Source organism: Pelophylax lessonae (assembly GCF_965119305.1).
Source record: "Pelophylax lessonae genome assembly, chromosome: 3".
In the NCBI taxonomy this organism is placed as follows: domain Eukaryota; kingdom Metazoa; phylum Chordata; class Amphibia; order Anura; family Ranidae; genus Pelophylax; species Pelophylax lessonae.
Window position 1 is genome coordinate 607,658,595 of NC_138770.1, and position 23,026 is coordinate 607,681,620.

Here is a 23,026-nt window from a genome sequence, read left to right on the forward strand (position 1 = left end):
GAACATTAAGGATCCCCACCAAAGCCTGAACTAATAGTCGGTGAACCAATCATTTAGGCTTGCAAAATGCCTTCGATGCGAAACTTTGGGCGACAGTTACTCATCAACTTTTCTTACTGGGAAAAAAATATCTAACCTACCATTGTGCTGCAACATTAACCTACGAAGGCGTTTGAGGGACAAAGTCCAAAGCAGTTCTTAGAGTCCCGGGAATCCAGGTGAACGTTTCATGTGACTTTCACTTTGCCGTTAACTCTATTATCTGCATATCAAAGCGGCATATCAAAGCGACCTAAGACGACGACACCAGTTAAGAAACAAACTATTGGAGGTTTAGTTATTCCATGATTGAGTGTTTCAATCCACGATGTAGAGAAGGTTGACAAAGCCACAGACCTTGCAGAGAGGTCAATAAGAACACAGCTGATAAGATTATGGAGCTCCAATGAACAACGTGACAGTTCACGCCACGTGGCGACTTTATTGTGCAGACAGAGATTACGCGGCACAAGACTAATTCTTTTTTTTTTTCTCCTTTCTCCCTTTGATAACCGAGGTCTCCACGTGTAGAAAATATGGTTGGTTGCAGCAGATCACGTATGACTTTTCCCAAGTACATACATGGTGCATATACCAGGAGCAACTCAAAAGGAATAAATCATGGGTGCTTAGTAGGTGCCAGTAGTTACATAAATATTGTCCTTTATTGAAGCACGTCTAGACCACTAACTTGTACATGGGCAGATACTTAAAATTGAAGTTCAGGAATAGAAAAAAAATCTACCGCTGCAGTAGCCTGACCAACCCCCCCCCAGACTGCAAGAGCTAGTTGCTTCATTTAGTCTAGGGATAAGGTGTAAAACTTACCCTCTGTTCTGGGTTGTTGGTGGTCATTCAACCTCATCGCATACAGTGGAGAGCTAATATTCTGAGCATGCAACTGCAGCTAAGTGCACCTTAGAGAGGTGGAAACAATGGATTGGTCACATGAAGCTAGGAGTGAGACATTATACCTTACCCCTGTACCTCTGAGTAAACAAGCCCTTATCGCTTGTAGTGCAGGAAGGTTCCACTGCATGGGTAGATTATCCAATTCCTCAGCTTTACTGGAAACTCCTCATGATAGAAACATGAAGGCTGCTATTGCTGAATTATTACGCTGTTTCCCCACATGTGCCCAATGGCTTTAAAACATAAGCCATTAAATTGGAACAGACATAAGGATTACAGATTCAGACTCTCTTTGCTTGTTCTGGATCTGTAACCTAAATGGTGAAGCCAATCATGACCCAACTAGCATTTTCAGGATGACCGAAATAGCAGCCTATAGTTTCCTCTTAACCCACGTACTCTTATACCTGCTCTCAGAAAAAAGGACAAGAATTTTGTATCGCTAGTTCATGAAAATAGGAGAAGCATTTGGAGTGTAAAAATTTAGAAGCTCCAGATGTCAAGCTCTTGCTTAGGGGGCTTGTTTGTGTCCTAGCTGCAGGAGTAGGAACTTCCCATGCAAGCCTAAGAGTCTCATCGGTCCACATATTATTCCTGCTTGACCTCTCCCTTCAATTCCCTCTTGACACGGGAGTATGGGCTGAGTGTATCGTCCATTATGAAGTCATAGAGAACTTTTACCCAGGAGGTGTATTGTGGGAGGGGGTCGTAATATTCTGCCGCTATCTTCCGCACCTGTGGAGAGGAGAAAAAGGACAAGGTGACATTGTAATAAATGTGTACTAAAAGCTCAGAGTCAAGGTTCACAGCAATACAAACAGGACAAACTGTGCGTCCTTCCAGCTACACCGTACAAAGACTTGGTGTATAGAAGTGTTTATTCTGAGGACAGTTGCAGCTTTCTTATTTAATCCAACACCTCAAAAAGGTTCCCAATTTCCCAGAGCAAAGATAGGTATGTGCAAATCTGTTTTGGACAGTGGTGGGGGTTAGAATCCTTAATGGCTTTTTCTTGCTATGTCCAAGCTGGGGAGATTCACCCCATTTGTCCTGGTGACCATTGCTAGAAATAAGGGGTTTCCCTCAAATTCCCCCCCCCCAATGGCAGTCATCAGAACAGGTAGAGCATGAGATTCTCTGACAAGGATACCTGTTCTAGGGACAAATTTTTAAGAAGGGATTTTTTTTTTTTTGTCAAGCTTTCCGCTCACTTTCTGCTGTATACTTTTCCATTGGGACATAGATGGAGAAAAATTATAAAACATTCTAGGATGTTGGCAGCCTGGTGAACCCCATGCCTGCTAAGAAAACAATGTTTACCTGTCCTGGTGCCTGTGCCACAGAACTCTGGTTCTTTGAAGACAAAAGCTTTGCTAAAGATTGTTTAGCATTTTAACATTTTGAGGCTTGTTGACTCTGGTGTTCCCCACTGAACTGTGTGCTTTCCACCACGATCCCTACGTCACAAGCAGGGCACAGTAGGGAAATAGGGGGGGGTCAGTAGAAAAATGGATTTTTGTAAAATCTTACCGTAAAATCCTTTTCTCTTAAGCTCATTGACAGACATAGTCCTCGTTGATTCAACACACTCGGGTTATGCTGCCCTCTACAGGAGTAGGACTAGACAGGAAAGAAAACGTTCTGGCCACACCCTAGGGGCAGTCCCAGAGGGTATATCCTCTCACTTCCTGCTCTAGCAAATCAGTTATGTCACAAAGGAGTGTTTAGAGAATTTAACCCAACCCAACTCAAAAACAGAGGGGCGGGTACTACGTCTGTCAATGAGCTTAAGAGAAAAGGATTTTACGGTAAGATTTTACAAAAATCAATTTTTCTCTGTCGCTCATTGACAGACGTAGTCCTCGTTGATTCAACACACTCGGGACGTCCCAAAGCAGTACCACAAATGAGGGGTGGGAAAATGGAAAACAAATCCAATCTAGAAGGCCCAACCGGTGCCAACTAGAAGTTTCCAATGCTCATCAATTAAAGATGAGATTTAACAGAAAACAACCCTCGAGGTAGACCACCGGTCTCCTCAAATTGCGGCCTGCAAACCTTGCGGCCAAATGAGGCATCCACTGATGCCATCACCTAAATCTTATAAAATTTTGTAAAGGTATGTACCGACGACCAGGTGGCCGCCTTACACACCTGGACCACTGATGCCTGATGGCGGAAAGCCCAGGAGTACTGAGCGCTCGAGTGAAGTGCGCCCTAACAGGGAACGGAGGATTCCGACCCTTACTAGAATAAGCCTGTACCACCGTCTGTCTAATCCATTTGGAGATAGTCGCGGCAGATGCAGGCAACCCCTTTCTGGGGCCATCCGTGATCACAAAAAGTGAATCCGTCTTACGGAATGATTCCGTAGCCTTCAGGTATACCCTGATTGCCAGAACCACATCCAAGGAATGCAACGCATGTTCCTGATGATGATTGAGCTGAGGACACAAGGAAGGTAGTACAATATCTTCATTCAGATGAAGCCTGAAACCACCTTTGGAAGAAAGGATGGCTTAGGATGAAGAACTACCTTATCCCTCTGAATCACTAAATATGGGGACTGGTCTGACAATGCAGCCAGTTCTGACACCCTGCGTGCAGAAGTAATAGCCACCAAGAGGGCCACCTTCTGGAATAAAGTAAACAAGGGAATCTCCCTGATGCTTTCAAAAGGAGGTTTCTTCAGAACCGACAACCAAATTAAAATCCCAGGGCGATAAGGGCGCGCGGACTGGTGGAGCCAGGTGCCACACCCCCTGGATGAAATTCCGCACCAAGGACTTAATAGCCAAAGGCTTCTGAAAGAAGATTGCTAATGCTGAAACCTGACCCTTGATGGTGCTCAAGGCTAGTTTCTGCTCAACCCCCTTTCGCAGAAAGGCCAATATTTGGGTCACCGAATAGGTACGTGGAGGAATTTCTAAAGATTCGCACCACGCGATATACGTCTTCCATGTGTGATAATAGACCTTGCTGGAAGTCGCTTTCCCTGCTTTAATTAGCGTAGGAATAACTGAAGCTGACAACCCTCTGTCCTTCAGTACCTGGGTCTCAATGGCCAGGCCATTAAACCCAGCGATTGTAAAGCACAATGGAAGATCGGTCCTTGAGACCGCAGACACTCCCTGAGAAGAAGTTCCCAAGGAACGTTCGCGACTAGCATGTCCAAGTCGGCCGGACCAGCTTGACGAGGCTAGCCTAGAATTTCCAGGACAACTGGAGTTCCCTCCATCTCCATCCTGCGGAGAAATCTCAGCAGCAATCTGAGATGAGGGAATCCCTTTAATAGCCGATACTGCCTTTGCAGGCCGTTCAGCGCGTCTGCTGCGTCCACTGGAGCATCGTGGGCGCGCGTTACCAATCTCCGCGCCTTCGGGATGCTGTGAAGAATGCACAGATGGTGAAATCCTTGGCGAATGACTTACGTCATCACCCTGATATTGCCTGACTGGATCCGAACCAGGCTGCCCTAGAGCTATCTGGCCCTGGCAATCCGACAAAGTCGGATCGTTCTCTGTTCCCACACATTTAGACACCTGATTCCTATCACGAGTGGTGATTTCTCCTGGTTAAACATTAGAGACCGAAGTCACCCGGCTAGAGGCTCCTTGGTCTGTCCGTTCAACCGGATCCGATTCTTGTGGGGAACTGATGCTAATCTTTGGAAAAGGTAAAGAAAATGATCTGTTCAGGGAACGGTAACTACCGCTCCCTGTAGTACTTACGCTGACCCAGCATTTTAACCACAGCACACGTCTGAGGATTACCGCTGACATAGATGCATGCCCTAATAGGGGGGTAGCACCCAAGGCTGCGTCACAGACAACCTGTAGTCCTTATATAATCTGTTCCATCAAAACAGATGTTGCCTGGGGGATACCTTTCCCCTTCAGGTCCTGGCGCACCAATCCCGTAAATGTCTGAACTAGATCAAATGACAATAACTGGTCTAAAGGCTGATCCTATCAGGGAAAGATAGTGCGGGACTCCGCTTCTACCTTCCGATCCACCGAATTCTTAAAGGACGAAGCGTCGTACACTGAAAAAAAACGTGGCTTTATTCAGTCTGGAAATAGGTGGATCCACCACTGGTGATACCGTCCATTTCTTAATGAGGGATTCCTCAAACGGATAGCATCTAGTAATGCGCTTGGAACTAGTAAAGGTACGCTTAGAATGATCCCATACCTCTTTAATCTTTTTACCCAAACACTTGGGTAAAGAAAAAACCTTCACCGTCCTGGTGGGTCTGCTAGTACCAAAGGGAAATTCCTTTTTATTTGCCTCTGCTGGAAAAACCTCAAGTCTTAAGGTTTCCCGAACCGCACAACTAGTGCGTCCACCAATGCTTCTTCCTGATTGAGAGATAGAGAGATAGAGAGATAGAGAGAGAGAGAGAGATAGATAGATAGATAGATAGATAGATAGATAGATAGATAGATAGATAGATAGATAGATAGATAGATAGATAGATAGATAGATAGATAGATAGATAGATAGATAGATAGATAGATAGATAGATAGATAGATAGATAGAGAGAGACCAAAGCTCACCACTTACTGCTCAGAGTTTCAAAATGCAACTTGTTTCAGCATTGTCTAGAACAGACAGGAAGTCTTTTGGCTGGCTTCCCGGGAAGAAAGGAGGCGGCTCCGCCACTCTGCACGCCATCCGGCGCCTCCCCTAGCTCCACGAGGTGTTTGAGTCACCTCAAACATGGCCGCCCCCATGCTGGAGACACGAGGCTACGCCAAAATGGCGGCCTCGTGCGAACTACCAGACAATGGCGGCGGCCTGCACAGAATAGCGGCATGTCTGCAGAAGGATCTCGGCCTCACAACCCTTCAACCTCATGGTGGTCAGCGTGGTCGGCGGTACCGGACCCTGGCGGGCCGTATGCGGTCCGTGGCCGTCGGGAGGCATCTGTTTAGCTGGAGGAATGATCTGGAATGCAGTATACATATATAGACATCGCCCTGTGGCTTCTGACAGGTAGGATACTTTATACTATCACAGTAAAGTTCTAGTACTGCCACTGACTTCATCATTTTAACATCTTTGCAATTAGATTGTCAGCTCCCAAACCAAGCCTCCTGGCTTTTTGATCACAAAAATCACACTCAAACAGGGGGATCTGTGACATGTTATAGGATAGAGGGAAGACCCATCCTTACCATTACAGCGAGGGGCCCGCGTTCACCACAAGACCCGTCGGGGAAAGGGGGAACATACTACTCACCATACCGGAACCAGGCGGGCGCCAACTCCTGACAGAACCCCTCTCCACTGAGGTGGGAGGGCTGTCGACCAGTACGGACGCCGTGACTCATGGTCTTAGGCGTTTCGGCGAGACGTTTAACTCGCAGGGTCAGTCCCCGTCCAGTGGGACTATGTCGCGGCCGACCCAGCGCGGAGCTATGGCCTGCACGCGCTCGTAGGCTGAACTGGGGTGACCACTGGATCTCAACATCCAGCCCGTCGCCCAGTTCAGCTTTCTTGCTTGAAGATCTCACAGGAACACTGGAGAAAAAAAAGCTGTCTAAAAAATCTTTTCTAAGAAAAAAATCCTGCCAGGACCGAAGATCCCAGCAAGGTATCTAGGTCCTTACTCCTAACTAGACAGAAAAAAAACTGATTTGCTAGAGCAGGAAGTGAGAGGATATACCCTCTGGGACTGCCCCTAGGGTGTGGCCAGAACGTTTTCTTTCCTGTCTAGTCCTACTCCTGTAGAGGGCAGCATAACCCGAGTGTGTTGAATCAACGAGGACTACGTCTGTCAATGAGCGACAGAGAAAAGAAGTTTGTCTTACCGTAAAATCCTTTTCTCTGATGTTTGATGGACACAGCCCCAGAATTTTCTTGACCATTGGGTTATGCTGCCCAAAAAAAAAAAAAAAAAAGGGGGGGGGGGGGGGGGAAGGACACCCTCAGAGGATCATGTTCTCTTAAACAGCAGCCTGCAAAAACTTGCAAGGCATACAAAGCAATTGCCTTTTCATGTATTTAAGCCTGGGACACAGGGAAGGCAACACAAGGTTTTCATTCAAATGAAAAACAGAGACAACCTTTGGAAGGAACAACGGGCAGGGGCAAAAGGACCACCTTATCCTTGTGAATCACCAGGTAAGGTGGGCAGGAGAACGCCGCCTGTTCGACACCCTGTGCGCAGAGGTGATAGTCACCAAAAAGGCCACCTTCCGGGACAGTGTAAGCAGGGAATCCCCTATGGTTCTCAAAGGGAGGCTTCTGGAGAACCGAAAGCAACAAATTGAGATCCCAAGGCGGCAACGGAGCCCGCACTGGAGGAACCAATGTATGCACCAGGGAGTGTGTGGCCAAAGGTCATTGGAAGAAGACTGCCAAAAGCAAACACCTGGCCCTTGATGGTACCCAAGGCCAATTTCTGTTCAACCCCCCTTTGAAAGAAGGTCAAGACCTGAGCCACCGAGAAAGATCGAGGATGAATCCCAAGAGACTCACAGCACGCCATGTACGTCTTCCACGTACGATGGTAGATCTTTTTAGAAGTAGATTTCCTAGCTTTCAACAGGGTAGGAATTACAGACTCCGATAAAAAAAAACGTATCCTGCAGCACCTGGTGCTCAACAGCCAAGCCGTCAACGCCAGGAACTGTAAAGGAGGATGGAAAATTGGTCCTTGGGACAGCAGATCCTCCCTGAGAGGAAGCTTCGAAGGAACGTCGGCGACCAGCCGCATCAGATCGGCGTACCAAGCCTGGTGAGGCCAGTCCGGGACACTAAGACGGCCGGAATTCCTTCTGCTTTGAGCTTGCAGAGAAGTCTTGGCAGAAGCTTTTAAGTAGGAAAGGCATGAATCAGACGATACTGATCCCACAGGGCCAACAAAGTCTGTGGCATCCGCCAGAGGACCCCTTTACCAAGCCACAAACCTCTGCACCTTTCTCTTGAGCCAAAACACCAACAGATCCACCTCGGGGGTGCCCCACCGGAGATAGTTGAAACACCTCCGGATGAAGGGACCACTCCCCTTGGTCCAACGCCTGTTGACTGAGGCAATCTGCCTGCCAATTTTCCAGCCCGGGAAAGTGTACAGCAGAGGACTGGAACGAACCGTTCTAACCCACCTTAGCATGCCGGCTGCCAGGACACTTCTTGTGCCCCCTTGTTGATTGACATAAGCCACGGCCGTGGCATTGTCCGAATGAATGCGCACTGGACAACCCTCAAGACGATCCGTCCAATCATCCATCTGATCGCTTGGAGTTCCAAGACATTGATCGGTAGTGTGGACTCTTCCAGCGTCCAGATGCCCTGAGCAGAATGCTTGCCGAGGAGGTCTCCCCAGCAGGACAGGCTGGCATCAGTGGTGACCACTGTCCAATACAAGAGGAGGAAGGATTTGCCAAGCCGAAGCACCAGAGAATGAAGCCACCAGATCAGGGACTCTTGTTCCGACTCGACCGGATCTGCGTTGTCCAGAGACTGCAGAGTCTTGTCCCATTTGGTCAGAATCTTCTTTTGCAGGGACCTCGTATGTAACTGTGCAAACAGGACCGCCTCGAAAGTAGATACCAGCACCCGCATGCAAGTCCAGAAGGATGACCATCTGCTGGACAGCAGGAGACAAAATTGCAGCCTGCAATTTCTGGAGTATGTCCAGGAGGAAGGCGCACTCTGGATAAGGCCGAGTCCAGAGTCATGCCCAGATAGTTCAGCTTCGTGGATGGAACCAGAGCAGACTTCTAAGAATTCAGAGTCCAGCCAAACTCCCGCAGAGTTCGTATTGTGATCTCCAGGTTTCCCACCAGAGCAGAAGACTCCGCTCACAAAAGGAGATCATCAAAGTAGCCCAGTACCGCGATCCCCCTTTGGCGTAACAATGCTAGCACCGGGGCTAACATTTTTGTGAAGACCCGAGGAGCAGAGGCGGGACCAAAAATCAACACCACAAAGTGATAATGCTCCACTCTCACGGCAAAGTGGAGAAAACGCTCGTGCCTGGCACATATTGGAATGTGAAGGTAAGGATCCTTGGATGTCGATCGAGGCGAGGCAATCCCCCTGACACGGGGATGCCACCACCGTCCGAATAGACTCCCATTCCATTCTGAACTTCTGCACCCGCACAAAAGCAGTTCAGCGCCTTGAGGTTCAGGAATGGACGTACCTTACCGTCCTTCCTGGGAACTTTGAACAGGTTTGAGTAAAAACCCAGTAAACATTCCATAGTCAGAACTGGGACAATCAACCCTTAAAGTTTAAAAGCCCATATAGCAGGGGATGTGCTTGCCTTCATCCCAAATCTATTTAACAAGAAAAACTCCTGTTACTGGGACCCTACATGGCAATTTTTCTAACTGACACTATACTAAATTTTCAAAATAGATGCATTACAAATTTCTTAAAATAGATCTTAAAATATATCAATATTTATTACAACACTCAATAAAAACCATTGCTTTAAATGAAAATACTACAAATCTTTAACAATTCCCTCTAGGGGACAAATACAACCATATTGCAAATATCTGGTATATTTCCAGCTAGATAGAATACCTAGGAGTCTAGGACCCAGCTGGAAATATACCACCCACTAAGTTTCAAATACTTGCAATATGGTTATATTAGTCCACTAAAGGGAATTGTTAAAAATGTGTAGTATTTTCATTTAAAGCAATGGTTTTTATTGGGTTGTAATAAATATGGAAATACATTTTCGGAAATTTATAATACATTTATTTTAAAATTTTAGTATAGTGTCACAGGTACTGAAATTGCCATGTAGATTCCCATTAACAGAGATTGTAGCGATCTTGTAGCCGGACTGAATTTATTTTGTGGACCCACTTTTCTTGCACCAGGGCTATCGGCTTGTCAGACCAGGTTAGTTTGGATCCTCCAGAGGCGGCCCTGAAAGGCTTTCGAGCCCTTAGTCGACCCTAAGGAGCGAAAAAAAAAAAAAAAAAAAAAAACTTCTGAGCCGAGAAGGAAAGCCCACGTGTACGACGAGATTCCTTGCCCTTAGCAGCCTGCTGAAGAAAAGTACTCTTCCCCCCCCCTGCGAGACCTTTAATGTTGTCATCCAGGGTAGCTCCAAACAAGCGATCGCCTTGAAAAGGAAGATCAGTCAAGGCCTTTTTTAGAAGTCTGGTTCGCAGACCAGCACTTGAGCCAATAGACATCACCTGGACCACTGCCAAAACAGAGTCGAGCCACTAGGGGAGCCGCATTCAGAGGCATCACAGACAAACTGCAGCCCCTGGACCAACTGCTAGCTCAGCATAGGCTGGGGGGGGGGGGGGGCAGCTGTTCTCCCTCCAGGTCACAGTGTAAGAGCTTTGCCCACTTGGTCAGAGTTTGCGATACTAGGGCAATGGTGAATATCGGCATCATTGCCGAACCAGCCAGAGTGTACATTGTGGGCCACAGCCTCCGCTTTCCTGTCAGCCGGATCCTTAAAGGCCGGGGACTCTTCAACCGGAATCATGGCTGCCTTGTTCAATCTGGAAACCAGAGGGTCCACCACCAGTGGAACAGTCACTTCTCAAGAAGGGACTCCTCATATTAGGCAACGCCTAGTAAAATCGCTTAGGGACCCCACAGGGACACTTTGGTCGTCCCCACTTTTTAGCCACAATTCTGTCAATAGCAGGGAAGGGAAACACCTTTTGCTGCTCTGGATGGCTTGCAAGTGCCAAAGGGAAACCTGCGCCTCCATTGCAGCTGCATCTTCCATCTTTAAGTCTCATGCACAGATACAATCAGTGCGTCCACCAGCACCTTTTCATGCGCAGTTGCAGAAATGGAAGAAACCTCCTCACTATCTGAAGATTCAGGGCGCGTGGTCGCAGAGTGACCCACGTCCGTGGCGGCTGAATCAGATTTAGGATCTGATGAGACAGATGAGGCAGGGGGGCGCTTTTTGCCATCCCGTCGCCCAAAAGCCACCACCTGCCGGAACGCAAAGGACCCCAGAACCACAGTTAGTGCATTGACGGATGGTTGGGACCCAGTGATCCAGGAGTCAGCACCAGGGGATGAGGGGCTCCCACCGCCGAAATAGCCACCCACAGGGCTCCACTGTCATGGCAAACCACAGCAAAATGGCCACCATGTATAGAAACACAGGCTACAACAAAATGGCAGCCCCACATGGCACCACGAGGCTTACAGGGATCCAGGCCTTAAGAACAGACCCAGGAATGAAGGATGGGGGGAGCTCTGGTAGGAGCCCCTACCAGGTATTGCCAGATAGCGCCCTGCCCCCACCCCAGGCCACCCAAAACAGCCCCAGCATATGTGAAGGGGGGGGGGTAGGATGGTGCACACTGGAAAGAGGGGGTGCCTGAAGGGAACCTGGGGGTCTGACCATCCCAAAGGAGAGGCCCATGCCAACCCCAAAACCCTCCAGGGGGAGAGGGGGGGGGGCCCAGCTACTCACCATACCAGGAACCTCTCCAGATAGAAAATTCCTCTCCATCCAGCCCATCGCCCAATTTGGCAGTTGATTGTAGACCTCACAGGAAAAATACAGGAGAAAAATTTGCTAGGACCAAAGATCCCAGCAGGAAACTAGATCCTTACTAGGCAGGAAAAAAAAAAACTGAGTGCCTATAGCAGAGAGTGAGTATACCCCCTGGGACTGCCCATGGGCATAGCTAGACTTTCTGCCTAGTGTCCTACTCTTGTAGGGGGCAGTATAACCCAATGGTTAAGAATATTAGGAGCCGTGTCCGTCGATGAACGAGAAAAAAACAGGCGCAATGAGGGGGGAGATGGGGGTTCTAGCAATTTAGGGCCTAAAAAGAAGGAGTCTAGCAGCGTAAACAGAGGGGCAAGCAAACAAATGCTTTTTGAAGGAACAGCTTCATTTAAAATTTCAAATATTCTATTAAGTTCTCTCAATGGCTTAGCTCCTTCTACCAGCAGTGACTATGCACACCCTGCTCAACCCATCACAGCAGTAATTCTGCAGCTCAGTTCCAAACCCCCCACCCCCTATTTCCAAGCAAAAGTAACTTTGCAGCTAAGCCCTGCACCTCACCCTCATAATAGTGAATCTGCAGCTCACTTCCCCCTTCCCTTTAACAATGACTCTGCAGCTGAACTTCCCTTGCATTAATGACTCTGCAAACTCAAGCCCCCATCCCCTATAGCAGAAAGGAGTCTGCAGTTCAGACCAACCTTAAAGCAGGAACACTGCAGCTCAGTTGCATCCCTCTCAGCAGTGACCATGCTGCTCATCCCTCCCTTCACAGTACTGACACTGCAATTCCACCCTCCACACAGCAGTGACACACCAGCTTAGCCTTAATCCGCCCCCCCCCCTCCCAGATTCTCTGCAGCAGTGACTCAATAGATAAGCCCCTCCACCGAAGCATGACTCTGAAGCTCAGCCTCTACCCCCCCCCCCCCCCCAGCAGTAACTCTGCAGCTCAGTTCCCCTCCTCCAAGCAGTGACTCTGCAGCTCAAAGATTTAATCCAGATATCTGCAGTAGTATATACACATGCATGAAAAACTCTGGGTCCTTGATAGGCGTTTGGTCTCGAGTCTATGACCTGTTGCACTCCGTTTCATTTGACTATCGGAAAGGATGCCAAATTTGTCATGTTGCATTGCCCCATCCTGGGCCTATATGCTCATTGTAATGGTTGGTTTCATTGGGCCCATGAAGAGCTGTATGCAACCATCATGACCGCACAGACATAATATGGACATATTTATCTCCCCAAGTTAATTTGTAGCATTTTGAGCCCAAACATCTTTAAACTAGGAGTACTGGGAGCAGAACCGGTCCAATTCCTCCCCTTAAGCAAACTGGGCATCCAAAATCTAACATTTGTAGCCATTTCAAAGCCAATTTCATGCATGTTAAGCAACTGTAAATAGTAGGTGTGCAGAGATATGAATGCCTACAGAAAAACGGTGTCTGGGACCTGGTCAAAATTTGGCGACATCCCAGCAACCCTCAGACACTTAATTGGTCAGATGGCCTCTGTCAAAGAAAGGCCAACACATTGTGGTAGCTCTCATGTAGCACTAAGCAACTAAAGAGCTATTAAGTTATGAAAGCCAATTTACCACCTCGCTCATTGACTGAAATCTGCTGAAACAGGACAACTATTCTCATTTTCATCTTTTTTTCCCTGTTGCTTTAAGGTCTCTACTTCTTTGTAACACCGTTTTTCTGTAAATATTTTTTTTGCCAAATGTGTCTCATTAAGTAGATTTCTTGTCAATTCCTGTCCCATAGACCCAACAGGAAGTGAGAGGATATCTAAAGTGAGGGAACTCCTCTCAGCCAGTCGTTACAGGAAGAAGTGTCTTCACTGGAAGAAGTCACCTCTATTCGTGTTCTGGTGACAACTCAATATTTAGAATTTCTACTCCTTTTCATTCCCAGTGAAAATGGTGATCAGGATAGTTAGTGAGTGCATCTCTCAAACAGGGACAAGGACAGCAATAATAATAATAATAATAATAATAATAATAATATAAAAAAAAGTTCTGGCTTATTTTTGTGTCAGAAAAACTCAGGTGCTGAGGTTCTTTATTATTGTAAATTATTGCACTACTTTACACAGTGATGTTCAGAAAACACCCATCACACAGGGGCTGCTAAAACAATGTATATCCTACAAAAGAAAAGAAAAACAAGCATGAACCAAAAAAAAAAAAATGAACTTACCAGTGGCAGGTTCTTTCCGGGAACACTGGGGAAGTCATGGTGCTCATTGTGGTAGCCAACATTAAAAGTTAGGTAGTTTAAGGGCCCATAGTAAGAGTAGGTCTCGTGGCCCTTCAGAAACATGTAATGCTCAGCTATAAAGTGGCCTGAAATTGGATGAAGTCCAAGACCAAGTATGGAGCCAACCAGCATGTACACTACAGATTTAATCCCCAAGTAGTAGTAAACTAGAGCATCAAAAGAAAACTGAATCACCACGTTGATTAATTCCAGGCGGGAGACAGGTTTGGGGTTGATACAGATGGGCCTTATGGTATAGAAGAGTGGTTGCAGGATGATCCAAATGAGCTTTCGCAGAGAGGTACAGAAAAACCAGCCTTCAAAGTCAGTGGGAATGTCTACATCAATGCCATCACCTCCCAGGTAGCGATGGTGATCCATATGGTACCTCTTGAAGGAGATCGAGTAGGGGAGGCCGAGAGGCAAGTTGGCAAACATTCCGAAGCACCGGTTCCATATGGCTTTACTGTTTCCGAAGGCACAATTGTGAGAGATCTCATGGATGGCCAGGGTCATGGAGTGGCTGACACAGCTTCCCACCACGTATGTCCAGAACATGAGCCACTTCCATTCCAGGTCCTTCACTAGGTAGAAAGCTATAAACTGTGCGAGCACCATCAGTGACACAATCCATAACAGGTTGTAATCTGGTTTCATAAGCCTCTTTATTTCAGGATATTTTGCTAAAAGAGGAAAAAAAAAAAAATTAGATTGTAGTGTTTCGTTCAAAAAAATTTTTTTATTTTTTTTTATGGCAAACAATCCAAAACTCAAAATACAGACTAAGCTTCTGTGTGTGGGCACAGGCTCTCTCCTTTCTCAATATACAAGTTATATTAAAGTGCATCCAGAGAGTATTCACAGCGCTTCACTTTTTCCCAATATGGATTAAAATTCATTATTTTTTTTTTCAAATTTCTACACAATACCCCATAATGACAATGTGTTTGAAATCTTTGCAACTTATATAAAAAAAAAAAAAAAAAAACCACACGGAAAAAACACACACTATTCACAGCCTTTGCACAATACTTTGTTGAAGCACCTTGGCACCAATTACAGCCTCCAGCCTTTTGGAGTATGATGCTACATGCTTTGCACACCCATTTTTGGGAAGTTTCTCCCATTCTTCTTTACAGGACGTCTCAAGCTCCCACAGGTTGGATGGGGAGCCTTGGTGCACAGCCATTTTTAGATCTCTCCAGAGATGTCCCAATTGGGTTAAAGTATGGGCTCTGGCTGGGCCACTCAAGGACATTCACAGTTGTCCTGTAGCCACTCCTTTGTTATCTTGGCTGTGTGCGCAGGGTTCTTGTCCTGTTGGAAGATGAACCCTTGCCCCAGTCTGAGGTCCAGAGTGCTCTGGAGCAGGTTTTCATCAAGGGCATCTGTACATTGCTGCAGTCATCTTTCCCCTCGATCCTGACTAGTCTCCCAGTTCCTGCCACTGAAAAACCTCCCCACAGCATGCTGCTGCCACCACCATGCTTAACCGTAGTTATTGCATTGGCCAGGTGATGAGCAGTGCCTGGTTTCCTCCAGATATGACGCTTGCCATTCAGGCCAAAGAGTTCAATCTTTGTTTCGTCAGACCATTTTGTTTCTCATGGTCAGAGTCCTTCAGGTGACTTTTGGCAAACTCCAGGCGGGCTGTTATGTGCCTTTTTACTGAGTGGCCACTAACTGTATACAGACATGATTGGTGGAGTGCTGCAGAGATGTTTGTTCTTCTGGAAGGTTCTCCTTTTACCAGAGAAACGCTGGAGCTGTCAGAGTGACAATCATGTTCTTGGTCACTTCCCCGACTAATGCCCTACTCCAGGGCTCGACAATCCCCAGGCGCCAGGTCGCATTTGCGACTAGAATTAGCGACCTGGCGCCTGTGGTGCCCTGCAGGAGGTGTCCTGTCCCTTTTGCGCCCCCACCTCCTTCCGAGTGCACGGACTTCCGCGCCGTCTAAAAATTGAGGCCCCAGCTTTTCGGCCTTCTTCTGTGAGATGAGAGAGGCTGGGGAACTGGCGCCCTCTTGTGGTGGCCGGGAGTAATGCCTGTTCTGTTTGGAAGGAGATGGAAAGGCATTGAGGAGAGGAGAGGGAAGTTTTTGCAGGCTTCATCTCTCTGTCCAGTTACCTTTGCTTAAAAGGTAAGTGGACAGGCAGTGGGGTTATTATTATTAATTTATTGAAAAAAAATAAAATGTAAAAAAAAAAAAAAAAAAGTGTGTGTGTGTGTGTGTGTATATATAATCTTTTTTTCCCCTCATCACAGTGCCACAGCCGAAGGCCCCTTTCACACAGGCTGTCTGAACAGGTCCGCCAGTCAGTTTTTATGGCAGACCTGATCGGACCCTTCATTCTCCTCTATGGAGCAGTAATCTGCCGCCATCTGATCCTGTCCACCAAAAACAGACGGATGGTGGTTCTATTTTCTATCCATCCCGTGGATCGGATCCGATGGCATCGGATGGAAAGAGACTGACAGTCTGTTTCCATCCAATTGCGCTATAGAGGAGAGTGAGGTTCTATCCGTTTTATTAAATAAAGCTTGGTTGTTAGTTTAAAAAAAAAAAAAACTGGCTCCTAACTTTTTTAGCCTGCTCCTAGATTTCAGGCAAATTAGTCAAGCCCTGCCCTACTCCCCCAATCAGTTTTTCCAGGTGGCCTGCTCTAGGAAGGGTCCTGGAAATACCAAACTTCTATTTAGGAATGATGGCGGGCACTGTGCTTATTGGGACCTTAAATGCTGCAGAAAGGTTTGTGTACCTTGATACAATTCTGTCAGAGGTCTACAGACAATTCCTTGGACTTCATTGGTTTGTGCTCTGACATGCACGGTTAACTGTGGGACCTTATATAGACAGGTGTGTGCCTTTCCAAATAATGTCCAATCAACTGAATTTACCACAGGTAGACTCCAAGTAAGTTGTAGAAACATCTCAAGGATGATCAGTGGAAACAGAATGCACCTGAGCTCAATTGAGTCATGGCAAGGAATGCTTATGTACATGTGATTTTTTATTATTTTTAATTTGCAAAGATTTTAATCAAACTTTCATGTTGTCATTCTGGGGTATTTGTATAATTTTAAGAAAAAAATAATAATAAGTCTGTAACATAAAATGTGGAAAAAAAATGAAAAGCTGTGAATACATGCTGGATGTATTACAAGTATAAAAAGTCCTTTTAAGGGTTTTTTTCTGTTTATATATAAAAATTAGTTAAAAAGGAGCTTAACCAACAAGTTTTGTACTTTTAGCATGGTGACACACACACACACCTCACAAAAGTGAGTACACCCCTCACATTTTTGTAAATATTTTATTCGATCTTTTCATGTGACAACACTGAAGAAATGACACAAGATAAAGTAGTGAGAGTGTACAGCTTGTTTATATAACAGCGTACATTTGCTGTCCCCTCAAAATAACTCACACAGCCATTAATATTCAAACTACTGGCTACAAAAGTGAGTACACCCTTATGTCAAAATGTCCACATTGGGCCCAATCAGCCATTTTCCCTCCCCAGTGTCATTTGACTGGTTAGTGTTACAAGGTCTCAGGTGTGAATGAGGAGCAGGTGTGTTAAATTTAGTGTTAAATCGCTCTCACTGTCGCATACTGTCACTGGATGTTCAACATGGCACCTCATGGCAAAGAACTCAGAGGATCTGAAAAAAAGAATTGTTACTTTACATAAAGATGGCCTAGGACCTAGGCTATAACAAGATTGCCAAGACCCTGAAACTGAGCTGCAGCATGGTGGTTAAGACCATACAGTGGTTAAACAGGACAGGTTCCACTCTGAACAGGCCTCGCCATGGTCGACTAAAGAAGTTGAGTGCACGTGCTCAGCGTCAAAGCCTGAGGTTGTCTTGGGAAATAGATGTAGGAGTGCATTGCTGCAGAAGTTGAAGGGGTGGGGGTCAGCCTGTCATTGTTCAGACCATATGACGCACACTAACATTGTAGCAAAGTGTCATTTCTTCAGTGTTGTCACATGAAAAGATATAAAATATTAACAAAAATGTGAGGGGTGTACTCACTTTTGTGAGAAAATTTATATATATATATATATATATATATATATATATATATATATATATATATATATATATATATATATATATATATATATATATATTTTTTTTTTTTTTTTTTTTTAATTAGGTAACATGAGCTATCATGCAAGTTTGAAAAATATTTTTTCCAATATGTTCTGCTGTTGCATCAGGACTGACACCTTAGCAAATTCCTATCAGCTTATGTAAAACGGATATTCACTGGTAAGCCCTGTACACATGGGCCAAATGTCAGGCAAAATCTTCCGGTACAGTAGAAAATCGGCCAACATTCGGCCATGTGTACAGGTCCTTGTTTGACCGAAGTTGATCTCACGTCCAGCTTCTGTTGAACGAGCATGCTGAAAAACCAGCAGCGGATCGGCATCCGATCAGCGCTCTTAGCCAATGGCTGCGAAGGCACATCAGTGGGGTCCCAAGGAGGGGGGGGGGGGATGTCTGTCAGAACACAACTCAGCAAGTAGATCACTGTACCAGCATTGAAAAAAAAAAAAAAAAAAATAATGCTCTTCATCCAGCCTGCTGGGCTTACCGTGTGTACCAGGCTTTAGACTTGTAAAAACTCATTCCATGCACACACATTCACCAAAAAAAACCCAAATATTATGGGGTAAGTGCAGCCACTTTCTTATGCCTTTGATTGCATATGCTGAGAGCAGGACCCCTCCTATGTAGTTTGTGCACCAGATGAGGACAAGAAGCCGGCAGAACTTTATCAGCAGTGTCTCGCTTTCTTTCCTCTTCATGAAATAAATCGTGTTTTTATTTTCTGAAACCGTAACCTAGCAAAAAATATCATTCAATATCCCTCATTATCCAGCCATTGTTATTTCAATCACAAAGAATCTAATGGTGGTAGAAGGTGAGAGATGAGAATGAATGAATCGACCGTGTAAAGATCTCAGATCAGATGTTCCAAATGCTATGGTTCCCGCTACTAATACACACCACCCCCCCCCCCCCCCCCACAAACAAAGTATGCTGAGCTGTCACATTTCATCACCTGACAGGCAATGGTGGAGCTGGAGAGCGGTCAGGTTGTGTAAGCACAGCTAGTAGTGAATACAGTTACATGCATCCTGTGTGTCCCTTATCAGAAACAGCAGAACCCATCTCTCACAACACGCACAGACACAGCACTGAGCAAGACTCGCCACTTTGAGATTAAATTCCTACAGCATGACAAGCAAGGACTTGAAGAGCCCAGCTTTACTACTTTTTAGAGCAGCTTTTCTCAACTTTTGACCCCCCCCCCCCCCCCCCAGAGAGGAAACCCTAATAAAAAAAAAAATAAACCCACAAACGCGTTCATGTCTTGGGTAACCTGGCTTATCCCTGAAACTATGCAAGCACCATCGGGTGTGAGGTTAATCTGCCACAGCTCAAGGAACCCTTAGCAACCTCTGGAGGAACCCTAGAGATCCGATTCGTGGACTCCTGGTTGAGAATGGAATGGATGCTCTACAGTAGCGGTCTCCAAACTGTGGCCCCGGAGGGCCAGATGCAGCCTTTTACTTGCCTTTTGGGGCAGTGCTCCTCTCTGATGAAAAACACTAATCCTCCCACTGGCACCAATGATGGGGGCACTAATCCTCCCACTGGCACCAATGATGGGGGCACCAATCCTCCCACTGGCACCAATGATGGGGGCACCAATCCTCCCACTGGCACCAATGATGGGGGGCACTAATCCTCCCACTGGCACCAATGATGGGGGGCACTAATCCTCCCACTGGCACCAACGTCTGACACAAACGTCTGGCCCCACCTAAAGTCTGAAGGATAGGTAACTGGCCCTTTTGTAAAGTTTGGAGACCTCTACAGCAGGTCAAACAAAACCTCCCGCATTCCCAGTCACCAGTCATCTTCTCTAGTCTCCCGCATTACCCAACTGTTCTCTGTAGAACTGCATATAGTGAACCTTGTGGGTGGCTTTTTGGTGATGTCATGGGCCACTGCATATACCATAATGCAGTGGTGGTCAATATACAAGGTAGGTGTGACATCACCTAAGAGCTTCACATAGCGTTCAGTGTATGCATTGCTAGAAAGGACAGTTGGACTGGAGACATACTAGAGGAAATGATGGTCCCACAAGAAGAGTAATGCTACAGAAAAAAAAAAAAAAAAAAAAAAAAAAAAAAGAGTACGCATTCACAAAACTCTATAGTGTTAAGGAAGCTTCAAAGTCATGTGTTTACAAATCACACAAAAGCTGTCAAGCTTGTGTTGCTGTTCACGGTTAATGACACCCCCAAATTATAAAAAGCGTAAAGATTGCAAATTAAAAATAAATAAAGCATGATCCACTTTGCAACAGGCTGCCCTACATGCAACAAACAGGCTGCTCTATGCATGTAGTACGACATTGCGCATCTTACTGTAAATTGGTTCTAAGACTGGGGACATGTTGCATGAGGCTAATAGAAAATCACTGCCATTAACCATTCACAATCAATGCTTCCACTACTGCTAGGGACCAAGGCACCAAAGAGCTGGTTGTGGCCTTCAGGTTGTAGGTTGGGCGCCAGGGTTATACAGAACAAACTGAGAACACAGTAATGTATGCTGCCAGCTATAAGCCTTTGTAAACATTTCCTTAATCCCCTTAATGCTCTTAACCCCTGGTACCCAACCTGCAGCCCTATGGTATAGAATGTTAGGCCCCTAACACTGATTAGGGTAATGCTATGGATCTCTACTAGCCTCATGTAACATGTTCCCAATGTATCCTGTCCACACCATCTGATCCTCATTTCCGCTATTAGGGCTACAGTTTCACAGTCCCCTCAAGCATTACATATTAAGCATTATGTGCAGCCTGGTGATGTCACGGGCTGCATTTAATGACCCCCTTTACCGCAGCTGTGAGTGTTTCCTCCGAGTACTTACTTTCCTCGCACTCTCCAAAAGACATGCTGGTAGGTTCATTGGCTATTTAAATTGGCCCTACAATGTGTATATATAAAAAGGCAAGTTATGGGCATTGCTGTAAACCAAGGTGTGTAGAGACATCAAAAGAAAAATGCAACATGAAACTTCTTTCCACTATCCCTGCTTAATTATACACAATGACGCATCTCACCTGAATCATCACTGGTTCACACTGACCTCTGCGACCCGCGGGGGGTGTCCATGTAAAGTTACCTACTTACGAACCGCCCGCCGCAGTTTCATGTCACTACTTTTGACTGTAAATTTTGACCCCCCCCCCCCTCCCGGTTGTGTTGTCCTCTTACCGGAGCAGTCGGTAGCGGGGAAAAGGATTCAGTCCTTTCCCCTCTAGGCAGGCAGTCGAATGAGGGCAACGTCGCTTCTTCCCAGCGGCCTTAAAGGGCCCATATTTTTTTCATGATGAAAAGGGAAAAAATCATTTACTTTTTTAGCTTTTTGTAAACCGGAATGTTTACCAAAACGCTCTATTAGGGACAGGGCAGTAGTCAGGGAGGCATTTGAGTCTGCTAGATACAGTAACGTGTCGTCCGCGTACATACGGATTTTCTTTTTCGGGCAAAGGGCCCATGCGCAATCCACGAATACCAGGATGATTCCGGACAGCTATGGCTGTCCAAGAAGTTGAGTGTACATGCTCAGCGTCATATCCAGAGGTTGTCTTTGGGAAATAGATGGATGAGTGCTGCCAGCATTGCTGCAGAGGTTGAAGGGGTCGGGGGTCAGCCTGTCAGTGCTCAGACTATACGCCGTACACTGCATCAAATTGGTCTGCATGGCTGTCGTCCAAGAAGGAAGCCACTTATAAAGATGATGCACAAGAAAGCCTGCAAAAAGTTTGCTGAAGACAAGCAGACTAAGGACATGGATAGCTTAAACCATGTCCTGTAGTCTGACGAGACCAAGATAAACTTATTTGGTTCAAATGGTGTCAAGTGTGTCAGGGCAACCAGGTTAGGAGTACAAAGACAAGTGTGTCTTGCCTACAGCATGGTGGTGGGGGTGTCTTGGTCTGGGGCTGCATGAGTGCTACCGGCACTGGGGAGCTACAGTTCATTGAGGGAACCATGAACGCCAACATCTACTGTGACATACTGAAGCAGAGCATGATCCCCCTCCCTTTGGAGACTGGGCGGCAGGGCAGTATTCCAACATGATAATGACCCCAAACACGCCTCCAAGACGACCACTGCCTTGCTAAAGAAGCTGAGGGTAAAGCTGATGGACTGGCCAAGCATATCTCCAGACCTAAACCCTATTGATCATCTGTGGGGCATCTTTAAGTGGAAAGTGGAGGAGCGCAAGGTCTCTAACATCCACCAGCTCCGTGATGTCGTCATGGAGGAGTGGAAGAGGACTCCAGTGGCAACCTGGGAAGCTCTGGTGAACTCCGTGCCCAAGAGGGTTAAGGCAGTGCTGGAAAATAATGGTGGCCACACAAAATATTGACAAATTGGGCTCAATTTGGACATTTCCACTTAGGGGTGTACTCACTTTTGTTGATAGTTTAGACATTAATGGCTGTGTTGAGTTATTTTGAGGGGACCGCAAATTTACACTGTTATACACAAGCTGTACACTCACTACTTTACATTGTAGCAAAGTGTAATTTATTCAGTGTTGTCACATAAAAAGATATAAAACATTTACAAAAATGTGAGCGGTGTACTCACTTGTGAGAAATATATGTTTTCTATCTCACAATAGTGAGTACACCCACTTTTTTGGTTCAACCTCAGGTGTGACGAACAGTTCAGCACAAAAAGCAATCAAGCCGTCCCACTGGCCATATAAAGAAAGAAACAGTCCACAGGGGTTGCTTTCACATGTGCAATACCTCTAATCAATATTTACTTTACAGAATTTTTTAAATAAATCTTATGTGCAGCACCCCCTGTGGAAAATTATATTATATTATATTATATATATATTTTTTATTATTTTTTTTTTTTTCAGAGACTCTAGAGAATAAAAAAAGCGGTCGTTGCAATATTTTATGTCCCACTATAATGAACAAAAAAAAAAAAAAAAAAAAACACCCAATACACACCGGTAAAGTTAGCTGGATTTTTTTATAATGAGTTACGATGAGGATTGTGATCTTTAGGGCTCTTTCACACGGTCCGCCTCCGTAGGCGGATCCGTGCTGCTCAGCGGGGATCGATCCGTGATCCCTGCTGAGCCAGCGGATGACAGCTCCGTCTCCGATTGCAGTGCGGAGAGGGAGGTGTCTCAGCCCCCGCTGCTCTCTATGGGGGATCGGATGAGAGCAGACCGCCTGTCCGCTCTCATCCGATCCGATAC

General features: G+C 46.0%; 1 protein-coding gene across 1 annotated transcript in view; it reads right to left on the bottom strand.

Annotated features, from left to right (window-relative positions):
* Nucleotides 1-1,342: 1,342 nt before the first annotated feature.
* The window catches only part of DEGS1 (delta 4-desaturase, sphingolipid 1), a 44,404-nt gene continuing 22,720 nt past the window's right edge, over nucleotides 1,343-23,026 (bottom strand). Inside the window, exons 2-3 of the mRNA XM_082252076.1 lie at nucleotides 13,631-14,373; nucleotides 1,343-1,686 (exon numbers count right to left, since the gene is read on the bottom strand). Of these exons, the coding sequence (XP_082108202.1) occupies nucleotides 1,540-1,686; nucleotides 13,631-14,373 (890 nt within the window). The 3' untranslated portion in view covers nucleotides 1,343-1,539. The remainder of the gene's footprint in view (nucleotides 1,687-13,630; nucleotides 14,374-23,026) is intronic.